Here is an 18,619-nt window from a genome sequence, read left to right as displayed (position 1 = left end):
CATCAGCGGCAGCTCTTTATTTTGACTGTTTCCCATTTCTCCCCCCATCATGTTGGTTTTGGTGCTTCAGGATGCCAATCATGGAGTTCACCCCAAGCTGTGCACGAGATTCAATCAGCGCTGCCGGCTCTGCACGAGCGTGCACCTCCTGCAAAGCTGGTCGCAGAAGGCTGCAAGCTTTGGGTTTATTCACAAGGATCGCTTCCTTTTTTAGTGCAGAGATGCTCAAAGCCCTACGAGCTCTCTCTCCAACACACACACTCTTTGTCCAGCAGTCAATGAAGAAGCACTGCGGCGGAACCTATTACTCAGACACCACCGCATCTGGGAGAGAAACGCCGTTATTACCCCGCCGCCCCGTAACTGCAAATTTCAAATTTAAAAAACAAGATACTTTTACATCTTTTCAACCTTAAACCCCACAAATAAACAGGTTTTACTAAATCCAGACACGCAAATATTTAACATTCACACAACTTTTTCTTTTTATGGTTTTCCTACAACCACACTCAGATGAAAATTGTGTTTTTGGTGTTTAAAACATGTTCTTGTGACTTTTTCTGATACATAAAGAAAATTGTGATTAAAACTGCATCTTAGAGTTTTAGAGAACTTGACTGAGCAACTGTGACGTCGTCCATAGAAAATGTTTCACTTCTGGTTCAAACAAAATATAGTAAATTTAGGCACCATTTTTTTTTTTTTTTTTTTTTTTTTTTTTGCAGTAGGGCCATCTCCATGTTGGAACCAGAGTTGGAACCAACTAATCAGTGAGCGGCCAGGAACGCTTCAAGACCACCTACTTTTATTGAGGCATCTGATGGATCAGTTTATATCTTAAGTAGTTTGAACTACAGAAAAACGTTATAATAATGTCTTGGAGGAGGGGTCATTTAATCTAATTTTCCTACTGAGTGACCCCTCCCCCCATGCCCTACACATGGGGGAGGGGTCACGTAATCTAGGTCTTCGGTACCACATGTGTTAAGTCAAGCCCCGGGGGCGGATCCGGCCCTCCGAGTAATTTTATTTTATTGTTATTAATGGCCCGATGTTATCTTGAGTTAATTTCTAACTTGTTTGATTTTGACGAAATATATATTTTATGTAGAGTAAAATATCATAATTATGTAAAGAAAGTTACGGTGTTAAAGTTTTCAAAATTGACATTCTGCTAACTTTGTGGACTATTTTGGCATTTATTTAGATTTTTTAGAGTTTAGCTAATAATTCAGCCACATGCTAGCTGTTTTGGCTAATTAAGGCTTATCTTTTTACGTTATTTAAGCTGTTTTTGAATTTAGCTATTTTTTTCAGCAACTAGCTCTTGTTTTGGCTAACTTAACTTAAGTTTTTTTTTTTTTTTTATATCAGTTTTAGAGCGTTATATAAATGTTCCTGTTCATATCACGACTTAAGATGTGTTTTGGATTGTGGCCCCTTGTGTGTTTGAGTTTCTTACTCCTGTCCTATACAGTGACCTAATATCCCATAGACTTTTATTGAGAAATAAACAGCTTTTACTCAGTCATTTTATATGTCAGATTAACCATTCTTGATTCGATACCTTTTACAAACATGTTCTTGTTAATCCATTTTTTTTAAGTATTTTTTTCTGCAGTGCAAGGCTATAAACTGACAAATCACATTCCTCCGTGAAAGTAGGTGGAGCCTATTGACCCCCTTGTACAATGTTTAAGACATTTGACAGATTTTGCGTGTGTGGACTTCCAACAAGCTCACTCCTGATTGGTGATGGTGGTTGCCTTAGAAACTTTGACCGACTCGGATCAGTCACTGTCTGTATCACAAAATAAAAACAAAAAAAATGGCGGCTGACTTGACTTGGTTGTAGCCAGAAGTAAGCCATTTTTTATGGGTGACATCACACTCACTCAGTCCAGTTCTTAGACTCGTTTTATGCGTTTTTTCAGAGATCCTTCATCAGCATCATGATTGCACGTCATGAAACGCCGTGAACACTGCCTTCGAAATGGTCAAATTTAAAAATAAACTCTTGGTGTTTTCCTTTCCTGCTCTTTCCTCTCACCTTTCCATTCCTCCTGACACAGACCTCATAAATCAAGCCCCTCCCTCCTCGTTCTCAGCCCTTCCCTGCAGGTTGGATTCATTTTGCTGGTTGTGTTCTGATCCTCCGACGCTCCTCTCTGCTGCCCTGCACCAAACCAGCTTTTTATTTCTTTTACGGCCTCGTAAAATCCCAGGAAGCTTAAGTACTGCTCATGCCTCCAGCACGCCGTGTCAGTTCACCTCATGCACCTGATCTTCTGATCCGCTCAGAGCTCCGTGATACGCAGGCTTTGTCGCGTTGCTGCTGCAGCTGCAGCCAGAGCGGCCTTCTGTTTGTTTGCACACCTGGAGGCTCTTTATGCTGGAAACAATCGCCGTTGTTGTTATGAAATCCTCGAGTTCCACGCCAGCTTTTGCTCTCATTAAGGTGTGTGGACGTCACAGTGACAGCTAACATCATCAGGACTCAAACGGGTCCGACTACCATTCCTACCTCACCGATGAAGAGTTTGGAGGTGAAGGCAGACTCATAATTAGGCGGGAAGGAAGTAAAATCTCTTGTAAGATTTCATTTCCTACCAGAGATTATTTTTGTTCTCTTTATAACTACATGAGTTTGTAGTTCAGTTGGTGCTTTATCAAATGAAGACAAAGAACTTCCAATTCTGTTTTAATGACAATAGTGTCCTGTTCCTCCTGGACTAGGACTCGCTGTGGTTCCCAGAGGGGTTTTGTGTAAAAAGGAAGGATGTTACATTGTTTTTAAATTCAAGTGCCTTTTCTATTTAAATTTTTGGTCCTTTAACAATTAATAATGGTAAAAGATGTTCCTTAACATAGATTGTATATTAAAAACTGAGCTTTTACAGGATCAAAACTGATATCTAAGCATGTTTACTGTAGAAAAAAAACATTTAAATTATGATTTAAGCAAAGAAAACAAAAACATAATGAATCAACAGAATAGTATAACCAAACCATCTACAAATGAACAATAATAATGTAAAATAAATGTGTTCTGTAGCTTTCATTTTTCAGTATTATAGCGCCTGTACTCATTTATAAACTGCCTTAAGTCAACATTTCATCATTTTCTCATTTGAGTCCATTTAAATCTGTAAATCCATACTCTATCACAGTTCCACGGAGATATTTAAGAACTCAGACTTTTTTCTGGGTCCTTTCATACTGTCTGTGAAGGAATTGAACAGAGTTTGACAACTTTCTGAATTGTTAAGCTCATCTAAACCCTGGTGTGGTTCAAACTCGAGAACTCTGGTCTGAAAACAAAGCTGTCGTGGATCTGGAAACTCCGGGAACCGACTGAAACCTGGTGGATGTCACTGAGGTGAAGCGAAAAGAAGACTTTATCCAAGCAGAAAACAGACCAAGACTTCATCAAAGAAACCAAATAAACTCATCATTTCAGTGTTGAAGCAGACGGGTTAAAGGTGACATCATTTTGATAAGAAAAAAGCACAAATCTGACTGAAAACAAAATTCAAGAAAAAGTAGAAAACTGTTTTCTGTGAACGTGTTGCCATGAGAACATAACTGTATTTACTTAAACCGATTTTTTTTCTTCCTGATCAGTGTTTTTTCCAGGGCCCTCCCCTAAAAAGAGGTGACTTTGGTCCACTCTCAAGAGTGCAGTGTGAAAACCAAATGGAAGCTTGAATCTTTTTAGTGTTCTACACCCCGATGAAAACGAGTTTGTCAGACTTCTCTGACAATTCAACACTGTTGTTAAAGAAAATAACTTCCAGCAGCTCACATTAGTCTGACGAGTTCATTATTTCGCTCAGGAGAAGATCACTGACCGTAATGTGGGATGATGGCCCAGGCCATGGCCGAGGCGTAGATTCCCCCGATCATCCAGAACATGCAGAGCCAGCTCAGGTGCTCCCCTCTCTTCTCCCGGGCCAACACCTCTGCGAAGTACGAGAACACTATGGGCACCGCCCCACCAATTCTGCAGGGGGAGACCCACGCCTGTGTCACTTTATGCAGAGCATTTGAAAAACTGAGGGACATCCATCAACATACCATGGTTACTGGTCAGACAGTCGTGGTTTGGACATTTTTATTGGCTTTTATCTATTTCACAAAGAATGTTTTCTCTTTGTTGCATGTCAAAATGTTTGATTTGAACGAGTCTTGGCTTCAGTCTTTTCATTTCGTGCAGTAAAAATGCTAAATAATTAACTTTATCGCTACTACATATATTTATTATGTATAAAGTATTTATATTTTCTCCATGTTGGATCTGGACTCCCTCTGCTGATCGCGTCACTGAACCCCAAGTGTCCCCAAAGCTGAGTCCCTGATTGGTTGACGTAATGCGTTTTCCTTAAAGGACCCAGATTATGTCTTTACATTGTTTTATCATTAGCTGTGTTTCTATTAACAATATAGTTCCTCAAATTGGATTTACAATAATAAATTTGCCCTAAGGGAAGTAAGAATTGAAAAAAAACTTGCATTTTCGCTTGGAGAAGATGAGGAGCTCAAGCTCTGGTGTTAAATGGTTAGTTCTGGTCTTCATACTGCCCCCTACTGCCCTTTAGAGCCCCAAATCTTTCTCCTCTAGAGTGTTGAACCCTTAAACACCAGAGACGTTGCCAGTGACACCTAAATAACGCTCTTCGACATGCAGGAACTCTTCAACCTTTTACACGAATCAGCTGATCTGAAAAGCAGATTTTCATATCAGCTAAAATACAACACATTGTTATTGTAGAGTGTTGCACAAGGGCGTAAAAGCGTTTTCTTCTGTGATGGAATCAGCTGATTCATGTTGATTGCATCAACAGCTGACAAAAAAAATGTCGACACTGGAGCCAAAGCTCTGGTGTGGAAGGGTTAACAAGATTATCCCAACTGGAATATTTTCACCGTAATGATCGCTAAAACCAGAACTTTATGAATGATAAAATATAAATTTCATAAAAATGCACTCATTTCTTTAAACATTGAGGTTCCATGTGCCGTAAAATAAAGCCCCTGAGTGTATAAAGAAGGTTTATTGACAAGGGAGGGCATGTCTATTATCAGAGATGTGAGCAGCCAAGCAAACAGTAGCTTTAAAGCGCACAGATGTTCACTTATTGTGGATGGCTTATTTCTGCAAATATTTCTGTTATGTTTTGCTTTACTTCCCTCCCCAAATCGAGGGATAAAGATGGGTTGATGTTAAGCTACACATGAGGCACAAAAAGGGAAACGACTCACCCAAAGCCGGACAGCATGCGGCAGAAGAGGAAGGTGCTGTAGCCTTGAACGAAGGAGGACAGGAAGGCGAAGAAGCCGTTGACAGACATGGAGATGAGCAGGCACTGTTTACGGCCCACTTTGTCTGAGAGGCCGCCCCAGAAGAAGGCTCCGAACATCATCCCCAGATACACGATGCTTCCTGAGGAGGAGGAGGAGGAGGAGGAGGAGGACTGTTAGGGGAACCTCTGATAGAATAGACTGTTTTGGTGGATTGTTGCAACAATCACTGCAGTTTGAACGGCATTCATACCTCTAACACTCAGAAAGACGTTTTCAGATAGGTCATGTGAAGGACTGCACAGTGGTGCAGTGGTCGGCACTCTTGCCTTCCAGCGAGTAGTTCATGGTTCAAATCCCAGCCGTGTGGAGTTTGCATGTTCTATCCGTGCATGTGCGGGTGTTCCACAGGCCATAAACTTGCTTCATGGGTTAACTGGTTTCTCTATTGTCCATAATTACGTTTGTGTGGGACACACTGGCAACCTGTCCAGGGTGTACATACCCTCACTCAACAATAGCTGGGAAGAGCTCCCCCAAGTCTTTTGAAGTCTTTAGAAAATGTCTGGATGGATGAGATTTTGTGATCCAGAAAAAAAACCATTTAGGATAAATAAACTGAACTAGTTCAACGACTGAGATTCTCCATTTCTGAAATGTTGATCAAATCAAACTTTATTTATAAAGCAATGCAAAATGCCCTCAACCCTTCTCACCTCCTACCAAATCCAAAACACACTTTAAGTCGCGAGCCGAACAGGATAAACATTTAGTTAACACATTAAAACTAAATTTGTAAAACTTTAAACCCATAGCTTTTTACCATCATTATGAACTAGATATGTAGCATTACCTGTGATAATGCTAGTGTGAATGCTGTAAGGTGAATTTGGCTGCTGAAGATGCTGAAATTGATAGCTGAAAACACTGAAGCTGATAGCCAGTTAAAATTTTAGCTAAATGCCAAATTAACCTAAAAAACAAAAAAAAACTTTAGTTAGCCAATACAGCTACCCTTTAGCTGAAAAAAAGCTAAACTTGGAAGTAGGCTAAACAACTGAAATATTAACTGAACTCCAAAATAGCCTAAAAAAATCTTAGTAAATGCCAAAATAGTCCAAAAATCTAGCAGAATGCCAATTTTTAAACATTAAAACCGTAACTTTTTAACATAATTATGAATAATAAAAAGGCAGAAATATGATTCCAGAATAAATCAATTTAAACTTTAATTAACTTTAACATTTTACTCTCCATAAAAATACATTTTGTCAAAATTATACAAGTTAGAAATGAGCTCAAGATAACATCGGACCATTACATTAATAACAGTAAAATAAAATGATCTGGAGGGCCGGATCCGGCCCCCGGGCCTGACTTTGTCACATGTGACTTAGAGTATCAGTAGAAGTAGAAACCAAAGTGGAAGTGGGCGGAGCAAAGTGGGCTTCATTTTTTCTGGAACATATAAGAGTTTTGGCTGCAGCGTCTTCGTGTCTGTGGATTTAACCCTGTAGGTCTCCATCGTCTGTGAGAACTCTCTGTTTGTGCTCAAAGGAAATAACAGTCTGGCTCAAAAGTTTAGATCTGATGGTTCAATAGTTTTATGGTTCATGAAGGAGGAAAGACTGAGAGGAAAAAGCTGCACAGCTGCTTGATAGACCAACTTTCTGACAGCTTGCAGCATCACTGATATTGGTGGCCTCATATTGCGTTTTCCTCAACCATTAAATGAGGATTCTTGAGCACATCTGTGGAGGGAGGAAACCGAAAGAAAAAAACTCTGAGAGGTTTCATAAAATGTAAGTGTGTGTAAATAGTCCAACTGGGATCGCTCTGTTTGGAGCCGGACTGCGAGCTGAAGATGAACCGTCTTCAGAGCATTTTAAATCACCTGGACTTTGCTGTAGCTGAGGGTTTAGTGTTCCTCAGCTTCACTTAAAGACACTTAAGTCTCTGATTCAGAGGCAGACGGACCGGATTAGTTACAGGAGACTAACAAACAGGTGAAAGAGCTGCTTTTAGTCTGCAGACAACACTGTGAAACAGCACTGTGGTTAAAAACAATTGAATTCTGTGGAGTTACTTCTAGGTGAATGGAATTAGACCACATGTGACAAAGTCAAGGCCCGGGGGCCGGATCCGGCCCTCCAGGTAATTCTGTCCGGCCCTCCAGATCATTTTATTTTATTGTTATTAATGGTATCTTGCGCTCATTTCTAACTTTATCCACTTATGGATCCACTTGTGCATTTCCCCCGAAGGGTTTAAAGGGAATACAAACACAAGTATGCATCAGGTACACATTGCATTTTCTATATAATATATTTTTTTAATAGAAAAGTTTGAAATGTCGTTCATTTGTTGCACTTTGTACAAAAACATTAATACCACAGCGTGTTTTTTTTACTGTATCTGCTAAGCCGTACTTCATTGTTTACATACCATTCCAATATGGCGTCACACTTTACGTATCTTAGACAATAGTAACATGCTAGCGTGTGATCTCTAGCGATATATCTCATTGGGTCTGCCTATTCTTCATGCCTGCCCTCCTCACAGCTGATCACCTGGATCAGGTGTGTCCATGTAAGAGGAGGCTACACTGAAATAAAAATATAAAAAAACTTTTTCAACTGGACCGGTCAACCCTAAATGATGATAACCACTGCCAAAAATCAGCGACTCCATTAAAACTGTAAACGAGGTTTTTTTACACTAAAAATAATTAAGCTTCTTCATTTATGCTTTTATTTTGGAGGGCCATTTGTTCTAATTTTGGTCATTTGGTGAAAGTTTCTGGTTAAAAACTGTGTTTCTCTGATACAGATGCTCAATTAAACATTAATTATTCACATTTCTAAAAAAAAGTTTGGGTTTAAAATATAATTTTTTACTAAATCAGTAAACAAAACTGAAGAAAATTGAATAAAATCTCACATTTTTATATAATAATTGAACAAAAATTTATATATTTGATAAATCAGTATTACAGGACTGGTGTTAAAAATTGATTTAAATCCTTTCTTTAATTACATATGTTTTAACAAATCTATCTTTTTTTCTTAAATGAAAAGGCCTTTAATTAGCTCTTAATTTCTAAATATATACATTTAAAGAAATAACTTTTTCTATATCTAGCTATGTATTTTTCTGAACAATTAAAAAAATATTTTGGATTTAAAAAAAGATTAATTTGAAAGGTAAAAATGTAATTAAACATATTTGACAGTTGTGATTATTATGGTAGAAGTGATTTTTTTTAAACCCGCCTATTAAGATTAAACAAAATAAAATAAAACTCATGGTACACAGTCAAAAGAGTAAAGAAAAGCATTTTAAATGCTATTTGTGCAAAAAGAAAATAACAAGGTAACATTTTAAAGATCATCTCGGTCTACAGCTGTTCGTCCTGAGCGGGTTATCGACAGAAAGTGGCGGTCGGGGGAGGGGAGGCCTGCAAACAGTCTTCTGGACTCTGTTTGTGCTAATAAAAATGCTAATTTGCGTGGAGATGTGGCGGTTTGATGAGGCAGCAGCAGGAAGAACGATGGCCGAGCACAGGAAGCTGACTCTTCTTAGCCTCGCTGGTGATGGGACAGATACGCTGAAAGTAAAGGCTCTTATCGAGCGGCGCAGACACCAGCGAGAGCCGGTGATTCATTACAGGTGACAGGCGCCGCCACTGCCGCCGCCGCAGAGGAGGCTCCCTCAGCAGGAGATGGAAACGGGGCTCCCGAGGATCAGAAGAGCTGCATTCGGCACAGAAAGGTGCCATCTTCTGATTTGTGTCGCTACATCTGAGAGCGTGTACCGGAGGAGACGCTATCTGGGAGCAACGCCCTCGTTTGTTTTATGGCGCCGCTCACGCAGGGTTTGTATGTGCAATAAAGGGGGGGTGATGGGGCACCGGAGGCACTTCAGCTGCTGCGGAGATTGGATCTGAGATTTGCTGCGGGGGTTCAAACTCCGGTCAGACCTGCAGAGCCTTCACCAGCAGGAGTCCGCCGAACGCGTCAAGACTAGAGTCTGATCAGGAGAACGACTGTCCGTCACCACGGTGATGATTTTGCAGAGTAAGCTCGTAGAACCGAGCCCCTGCCACCCGGTTCTGACTCAAACCTGGAAGAAGCAGATTTTGCAATCCCTCAAATGACCAGCAGAGGCTGGTTTCAGACAAAAAAAACCCACTGAGGTCTAACTTTACAGTGAATAAACACTAGGGGTGTGTATTGGCATGAGTCTGGCAATACGATACGTATCCCAGTTCGTGACTCACGATACAGTACGCATCGCGATATATCCCAAAACTGATCAAGAACATTTTTTTAAGACTATGGCTTTGTCCAAATTCCCCCACTAACCCCTAACTACTAAAAGACTACATAGTCCGGGATTATGAAGTGCGCTGGATTTGAAAGGGAATTCGGACACGATTCTCGCTGCTTTTCTTTCGTTTTCCTAAAAGCCAGATATGACGTCACTGATTTTACGAAGTAAAAATCAAATAAAAATGAACATTTCACAACATTTATTTATGACTCTACTGTGTTATGATGGTAAAAATGTGGATAAGTTATTCAAATATTGCATTTAAACACGTTTTGTTTGTTTGAAAATATTAAACCGCAATGCATTGTGGTCCATATGTGACCATAGATGTACGCTAGTTTTTTGCAGAGACTTCTGGGAAAAATAAATATTTTTAAAGGGAATAGCCTACATTGTCTGATTTCCATAACATAAATATTTTTTCAGTGTAAAACAATAGAATGAATGTACCTTAACCGATAAGGTTCTAAAAGTATGATTGAGGAAATAAAGAGCTGTTTGTTTCCAACATTTATAAAATGTAGTATTTAAACGGTTCAGGAGAACAAACGGTGCTTCAACGGGACCTTAAAAACAAAATGGGGAAAAAAAGCAAGTTCTTTCCATAAAATAACCAGATGAAGGAGAACATTTCGATGGCTTCACGCGTTCATTATCTGAGTAGCTACAAAGAACGGCAATTTGTGTTTGTATGGTACTGGCAGTCACGTGACACAGTTTCAATTTGATACACATCCCAAGTCAAAACTAGCTGGGTATCGCCAATAATTTGATTTGATTCACCAGAGCCTGGATCGATTTCATTTCTTTCAATCCTCTCAATTCAGTTCAATTTAGTTTTGAGTTTACACATTTAGACACATTCATTATCTATGCGTTAGCATTAGCCGTCCTATGGGAAATCCCATTATATGTTAGCATCAAGCTAGCGGACTTTAGCTTTAAGCGTTAGATCAATCTCTACTTTTATCGATGATCAATCTTTTAAGCTTAGATCGATTCTGTTCAGTTAATTGATTTTATCAACCTAGCCCTAGTACTACATGTCTCATAACAACAGAAACTGCTAGGCTGACTGAACATTCAACACAAGCTGGTTCTCGTGAGATCTTCTTGTTGTTTTGGTCTGAATGTAGAGCTGCTCAAAGAGACTCAGTTTGAAGTGCTGCCATCTAGTGTTCAGGGGTTTAACAAAAGTAAGACTCTGAAGGATTCTCATAAATATTTAATTAAATATAGTCATGCCAAAATTTTAAATCGACACAAGTATCCCTAAATGAAATTTTTCCTCACACCCCTTATAAGTACATTTATATTCAAATGTTTCTTTATCTTTTATTCAGGATATTGAGTGGAAAGAAGGTTAAAGTCTCACACCAATCACATTTTGATCTATTTTCAAATCATCCTCTGGCGTTTTAATTATTATTAACTGTTCTTTTCTAGGACATAGTTTCTGCAGAGCAGCAATAGGAATAATGACTATCATGAACTCATCGATGAGTTTATCAGAAACTAGTTACTGAGTTGGTGGTGGGACTGTTGGCGTGGAAGTAAGCCTCTGTGGATATCCCATCATTCCTTTGTTTCCTCTCTACCATGACCTTACAGCCCCACATCCCCAACATAACATTAGTGGTGCAGCCAGAATTCTGAGCGATATTAGAGCTATCCAGCCATACGGTTTTGATCCAGATTCCAGCTCAGACGAGGAAATTCTGCAGGATCACAATTATTTTTTATAAGTTTCAAAGAACAAAACCTCTCAAAGATGGTTTTTAATGTTGCCTCTACATGGATTTGTGTCTTAAATGTTTAAGTCTGAAAGAGGAATCAAATCTGTTCATGGTTGCCATGGAAACTGGTCATGGATAGCACTTTATGTTTACAGTATTTGGGAGTTTGGCAAAGTTTTTTGTTGATTTTAATGAAAAAAAAAACACCAATTTGGTAGATAAAAATATGCAAAAGGGTCTTTTTGGTTTCCTTGTCAGAACTTGGACCAATAAAGATGTTCAAAATGATCTTTATTAGGATGGATAGCTAAAAGGAGAAAGACAAATGTGGAAATAATAACTTGAAAATATTTCAGTTAAAAAGTAGAACTGAATTAAATACTCTAATGATTACATCTGAATCGGTCTTTACTAAAAAAAAAAAAAAAGATTGCATTTTAATTTAAAGCAATTTTTATGCATAAAAGTCATTTTCTGTTTGTTTTATCCCACAAAATTCTCATTTTGATGATAAAAGTTTGACCTGTGAACAGTTTGAATCTCTTGTTATGTAAAAACTATTTTTTTATACATTATTTTCTCCCCCAACTTTGACTAAAACATTGACATTAAGCCGTGAATCAGAGATTGATCCAATTTGGAGCTACAGCAATCAGGGGAAAAAAGAGAATTAACACAAACATTAAAAATAAAACAGCCGTCTTGTTCTCGTCACGTTTCAGAGTCCACTTTTCCCTCAAATTTGCTCCCGGAGGGAAGACTCCATCCGACTCCTGAACATCAGCCTCCGTTTGTGTCTCCTGCTTCAAAGTAATTAGCTCTTCTGTGTGGTTCTCTCCTGACGCCTCAGTTTCTGCTCTGATTTCTCCTCTGGCAGCCGCCGGCGCGGAGGAGAGCGGCGTGCAGGCGGACAGCTGTCATCGCCGCTCAATCCGGAGCTGATTTTCCTTCAACAGATGAAGGAATTCCCAGAGGATCCCGTGACGAATGACAGAGGAGGAAAACCCCCAAAGATCTCAGCACAAGTACTCCTAACATTAAGCATTTCTTTTTAGCAGAAACAAATCTGTTTTATATTTTCGAAGCGCCACAGAAAACTGGATATTTAAATCCAGATTAATACGTTTGACACTTTCAAAGTGTTTGGATAAAAATGAGACATTTCTGAACCTCTGTTTGCCTAAACTGCTTTATGAGATATTGCAGAAATGTAGAAATGCAGCAAAAATAAGTTTTTATTTTATTGTTTGATCATATTATCTGCCCTGCGACAGACTGGCGACCTGTCCAGGGTGTACCCTGCCTTCGCCCATCAGCAGCCGGGATAGGCTCCGGCACCCCGCGACCCCGAAAGGGACTAAGCGGTCAAGAAAATGGATGGATGGATGGATCATATTATCTGATAGCATGGACTATTTTTTTTTATTTTATGTTTAGTTAATTGAAAAGCTTCTAATAATGTTGTTAAAATCCTGTTTTTTGAGTTTTTAGGATCTATATGTGGCATTTTTCTTATGAAAGAGAACAAATGTTGTTAGAAATCATTTCATTTTTGCATTTCCTTTTAAATCGCTGTCAGTCAAACCGTCACAAAGACACTCTGGTTGAATGAATGAGCTGCTGTGATGTCAGAATGGCCCAAGAATTATCTGATCATAATTTTATTTTCTCCTGATAACGGGATAGCAACTCGGATAATCATATCCATTTCATATATAACGAGATGATGATATGATAACGCAGTGGTGGGCCGTCAGGGCCTGCAAGGCCTTCTCTGCTGGCCTAAAAATATCTGAATCACAGACTGATATTAATTATTATTTATTTCCGTGAATACGTATTCTATAATTCCAAATGCTCTGTCTTCGTCCTTTCATTGCTGTCTCCCTGGTTGCGCTGCTTCCAGACGTGTATTTTTCTATTTAAGCATTAACCAATCACATTGCAGCACCATTTGTTGCTAGGGTCAAAGAAATCTGCCTGAAGGCCTTCAGAATCGGTTCTGCGGGCCCTGTAGCATAAAATAATTGTCGACCAAACTGTTGCTTCAACCAATCAGATCTGGAGGAGACCACGTGATAGGCCAGCTAGCTGGCCCACGGAAACGTCAGGATTTTCACGCGCTGTGATTGGATAATCGGAGAGTGTACTAGGCAGACCTGGTAAACTGAATCTGTAGCGACCTGCACAGGCAAATATATCGAATTTAATAGCTGGTTTGTCAATCCACAATGGCTGAAGGAGGAGAAGAAATGGATTTGGTTGCAGACTTACTGTCAAAGCCGTTTTCAAGACGGACTTTTCAAGAAAAGCTGGACATTGTTAAGAGGGGTCGGGCAACTCCGAAGCTAGCAAGCCCCGTGTCCACTGCTTCTGTTGAACGGACATTCTCAGCCCTGAAGCGAATTAAAACTTATGCCAGAAATACGTCAGGGCAGGCTCGACTTTCAGCATTAGCTTCCATGGCGATAGAAAAGGACTTCTTGATGGAACTAAAACGCACGGATAATCTGCACGACAGAGTGATTGAAATCTTCTTGAGGATAGAAAGGATGGATTTTGTGAACAAATAATCCGGATTTTTGGTGAGTAAAATTTTGCTATATACCTAAATATTATTGCAATTTTATCAGGTTATTTTTTATGCTTTTTTATGTGTGTCTCAGTTGTACCTGCAGTAGAAGTTTTATAGCCATAAAATAGTTAATGAGGGTTGGGTTGATTCAGATGGAGCACTACTGAAGGCCTAGGTGTGAAATGCACGGCCCGCCACTGTGATAACGAGATAATTAACGAGACAAACTAAAGCTTTGTAGGGCATTCCTGTTTGAACATCATGAACACTCGATCCACGGAACTCTTCACTTCCTCGTCCGAACTGGCATCTGGATCAGAACCATACGGCTGGACATTTCCAACATTATTTGACATTTTTTTTGCAGCATTCGTGAAGATTTACGCTAGCGAGACACAGCTAGCATCATCAGAAAGGGGGATCAAGGGCGGGGCTACTCATCGGCCACGCCCATGTAGAGAAGATTTTGGAAACAGAGGCTTCAGATCAACATGAAATGTGGCTTTTAAAGACTTTTAGGTTGTGGGATTTTGGTTAAAAACTTCATAATCATCATTAAAACACCACATTTTTAACATTTTTTTATAGGAGGACTTTAAATATTTAAATTAAAACTACAGAAAACTGCAATAATAAACATTCAAAAATATCTCACTTTTTTTTTCTTACAATTTTCACTGAATTTAAACAATTATAAGATTTTGTAAACAGAAATGCACAAAGAAATCTAAATCAATAACTGTTAATTTTTGGAAAGTTAAGACTAAAAAATGATCAATAGAAGATTAAAGAAGTAAAAAAGAGTTTAATTGTTTCGACCACAGAAATACTTTTGTCAATTTAGAGTTTGAAAGTAGAGCAATGTGGCCTTTTCTAAAACTCGACATTTATCTCAGTGTTTTAAAACCTTCCCAAAAATGCTCCATAAATGTAAAATAAACACACAGATGCATAAAAAGACTTAAAATTCTCACCTCAAATCATCTTTTCAGGGCGCTCCCTGTGGTCTTTTGATTAGGTTTATGCAATTTCTGTGTCATAGTTTCTGTGAGCAACCCCGCCCCCCTTCTCCACCCCATTTTGACCATCATTTCTTCTTTTGATTCACAACAGTTTGAATGAAGAAATACTCCGAAACACAGTTTTGATAATAATAACGTTTACATATATGTCCTCCGCCATCAGAAAAATGCTACAAGAACATGTAAAAAAAAAAAAAAAACACCTTTTTCATCGGGTTGGATCCTTAACCCTTAACTACCCAAAAAAAGAAGAAAAAATCACCAAAAAAGTATTAATTTTTCTGCTACTTATTCCCATGGTATGGAGCTCCTAAAGGGACATTGAAGTAAAAAAATTTTTTTTTTTTCTAAAAATACATAGGGGCTCCATAAAAAGTAAAAAATAAAAAAATCTGGTTAGTAACTGGTGCAGCCATTTACTATCCAGATTTTCCTTTAACATAATAATAATAAAAAAAAGATGTTCTAGCGCACACCAGATAGTAACGAAATAAAACGTTTTTTTTTTCTAAAAATTGAAGTAAAAAAATAAATTATAGTTACTATCTAGTGCGCATCAGTTACTATTCAGAATCTCTTTTTTTACTTCAATTTTTAGAAAAAAAGTAAGGATGTTCTTGTTAGTAATTATTGTACAGCTGATTCTAAGAAAAAAAAAGTTTAAGTTAAAATAAAAAAAATACCTTTTACTAACTGGTGCTCGACAGACAGTAACCAGAATTTTTTTTTGCTTCCTTTTTTTTTTTAATGTCCCTTTAGGGGCTCCGTATCTTTGGGAGTAATACATACAATCAATATTTTTAAAAGCATGTTTTCTAAATATTCCCCACCATTTGGTTGAGCGGGCAGTTAAAGGGTTAAGAAAACGTTCACTTTGAGTTTGTTTGGTGCTTTAACAAACCAAAAGAAAGAAAATGGAATCTCCTTATGAACTTGTGAGCTCAGAGATGGAGAATTTGCTGGTTTGAAACCTGACGGGCCGATTCCAGAGCAGAGCTCCCTGGAGAGATGTTTGCCGTTGTTCTGGAACCTGCTGCAGACCCATTTCATGCTGGAGAGACTTGGAATGAACATTTTACCCTTTAGAAAAGGTTCTTAGAAACATTGAAATACTACAGGGTCCTTCCACAGCCCAACTTTTAATGGGTTTTCCTTTAAAGGAGAGGAACAAGATGCTGCAAACGATGACCAGGGAATGAGAGGTGGAGCCATCAGACGTTCCGCTGGCTACACAAATGCTGCAGTAGTTTATGTCGGCATCGTGCTGGTCAGCCGTCAGAGGTGATCGTGACTGCGTAAGAACTGTTTGACTTGCAAACAGATCTTCATCTGCATCAACCAGCGTCTCAGAAATGTTAGCAGTGGTGCAGAAAAAACACCCTCAGACAAATCTGAAGCAGACGGGCAGCAGGAGGAAGAGAAGAGGAGGGAATTGATCGCACATTAAAAAGGAATGCTCTTTATCCCTCCATTCCTCTTGGGAGGTATGGGAGCCAGTCTACCGTGGCTAAACTGCAGCGCAGCACAATGCTGCAGAGATTAAGTCTCGCCCGTATCTCCTGATAACCCGCATGGCTATTAGACACAGAACGGTTTGGAGAGAGTGTAATAAAGGGATTACACTGCTAAGAGCGGAAGAGAGGACAAAAAAATACGCCGTAAAACTGTAAACCGCTCACATGTGTGTATTAGACTTAAACCAATCAGAAAAATCATTAAAAACTAGAAGTTGGAACTATGTGTTCCTGTAGATGTTAAAGGGCCTTTACCACATGTGTATCCGGCCCTCCAGATCATTTTATTTTATTCTCATTAATGACCCGATGTTATCTTGTGCTCATTTCTAACTCGTATAAATTTGACAAATTATATTTTTATGGAGAGTAAAATAGTAAAAGTTATTTAGGTTTTAAATTGATTTTTCTATAATAATATTCCTGCCTTTTTATTATTTATAATTATATTAAAAAATTACAGTTTTAAAGTTATAAAAATTGTCATTCTGATAGCTTTTTGGGCTATTTTTGGCATTTACTAAGATTTTTTTTAGGCTGCTTTGGAGTTTAGCTAACATTTCAGTTAAATGCTAGCTGTTTGGCTAATTCAGGCTTTTTTCTTTTAGTTTTTTTTAAATAAATTTTGGAGTTAGACTAATATTGAAACTCTATTTTTTTTCTCTAATTTAGTCTTTTCTTAATTTTTTTAGGCTATTTTAAAGTTATGCTATTTTTTCAGCTACATGCTAGCTGTTTTGGCTAACCTAAGCATGATTCAGCCAATTTTGACGCGATTTTAAAGCAATCTATAAATACTGGCCTTGGATTGACACAAAACCACTTTTCTCTGCAACAGAATCAACTGATTTGCGTATCCACCACATACCAGTGCAAGGCTGCTTATCTCGGCTTAAGAATCTGCTGGAATTACGAGCTAAAGCTTTTGTGTTAAAGCGTCAAAAACCAATGAAAATCATGTTTTTGGTGTTTTGAAAATGTTCTCGTAGCATTTTTCTTACAATGAAGGAAATATACAATGTAACTGAAGATTAAAACTGCATTTCTGAGTATTTCTTTATCAAGATCATGTTGGATCAGGCACAGATGAAAACCGGTGGTTTGAAAAATCTTGGGTTAGTGACGCAGAAACATACAGACAAATAGATCCATGTACGTCTTTATTTTCCTTATCTGAGCTGGCACCTGCCTCCAAATTATACTTTTTTTTGTTTTTTGCTACATGGGATGGTAAGGTGCTATAAACTAGCGGGAGAGAGTGTAAATAAATGGATGATGGGAAATTAGTGGAGTCTAACTTCTGTGCCAACAGTTCCATCCTCAATTTCGAGGGAAGTCTCTGATGAGCTCCTGCCGCTCTGCAGAAAATATGTCTCACAAAATGACACAGGCTTTTTTATTTTGGCTAAAAACTTCTAAAGTCTACATCAGGGGAGTCAAACTCAATCGCACAGGGGGGCAAAATCCAAAACACACCTTAGGTCGAGGGTCGAACAGGATAAACATTTATTGAACCCTTTAAAACTACATTTTTAAAACTGTAAAACCATAACTTTTTACAATAATTATGAACTAGATATAGAATTACCTGTGATAATGCTAGTGTGAATGCTGTAAGCTGAATTTGGCTGCTGAAGATGCTGAAATTGATAGCTAAAAACACTGAAGCTGGTAGCAGCTAAATTCTTAGCTAAATGCCAAGTTAGCCTAAAAAACAAAAACAACTTAGGTTAGCCCCAACAGCTAGCATGTAGATGAAATATTAGCCAAACTCCAAAACAGCCTTAAAAAACGGAAAAAGCCTAAATTAGCCAAAACATCTAGTGTGTAGCTAAAATATTAGCTAGACTCCAATATAGCCAAAGAAACTGAGAAAAAAAACATCTTAAATTAGCCAAAGCTGCTAGCATTGAGCTGCAATATTAGCTAAACTCCAAAACAGCCTAAAAAAACAACAAAAAGCCTAAAATAGCCAAAACAGCTAGCATGTAGCTAAAATATTAGCTAAATTCCAAAGTAGCATAAAAAATCTAAGTAAATTCCAAAACAGTCCAAAAAGCTAGCAAAATACAAATTTTTAAAATTTTAAAACCGTAACTTTTTAACATAATCATGAATAACAAAAAGGCAGGAATATTA

At 38.3% G+C, this 18,619-nt stretch overlaps 1 protein-coding gene and 1 long non-coding RNA gene across 5 annotated transcripts in view; one reads left to right on the top strand and one right to left on the bottom strand.

Moving 5' to 3' along the window:
* Positions 1 to 18,619, bottom strand: part of LOC112162867 (synaptic vesicle glycoprotein 2C) — a 55,384-nt gene that overhangs the window by 20,587 nt on the left and 16,178 nt on the right. For all 3 annotated transcript variants that reach the window (XM_036214423.1, XM_024298806.2, XM_036214424.1), the window contains 2 exons: positions 5,263 to 5,443; positions 3,852 to 4,003 (listed from right to left, as the gene is read on the bottom strand). In XM_036214423.1, coding sequence (XP_036070316.1) covers positions 3,852 to 4,003; positions 5,263 to 5,443 — 333 coding nt within the window. The remainder of the gene's footprint in view (positions 1 to 3,851; positions 4,004 to 5,262; positions 5,444 to 18,619) is intronic.
* The window catches only part of LOC118599419, a 65,389-nt gene that overhangs the window by 44,906 nt on the left and 1,864 nt on the right, over positions 1 to 18,619 (top strand). The window contains exons 2-3 of one of the 2 annotated variants that reach the window (XR_004948758.1): positions 12,092 to 12,158; positions 12,247 to 12,687. This is a non-coding gene — a long non-coding RNA (uncharacterized LOC118599419). Of the gene's footprint in view, positions 1 to 12,091; positions 12,159 to 12,246; positions 12,688 to 18,619 lie in introns of those variants that run through there. The other variant, XR_004948759.1, reaches the window with a different exon arrangement.

This window comes from Oryzias melastigma, linkage group LG12 (assembly GCF_002922805.2).
Source record: "Oryzias melastigma strain HK-1 linkage group LG12, ASM292280v2, whole genome shotgun sequence".
In the NCBI taxonomy this organism is placed as follows: Eukaryota; Metazoa; Chordata; class Actinopteri; order Beloniformes; family Adrianichthyidae; genus Oryzias; species Oryzias melastigma.
This window is presented reverse-complemented; position numbering and strand designations above follow the sequence as displayed.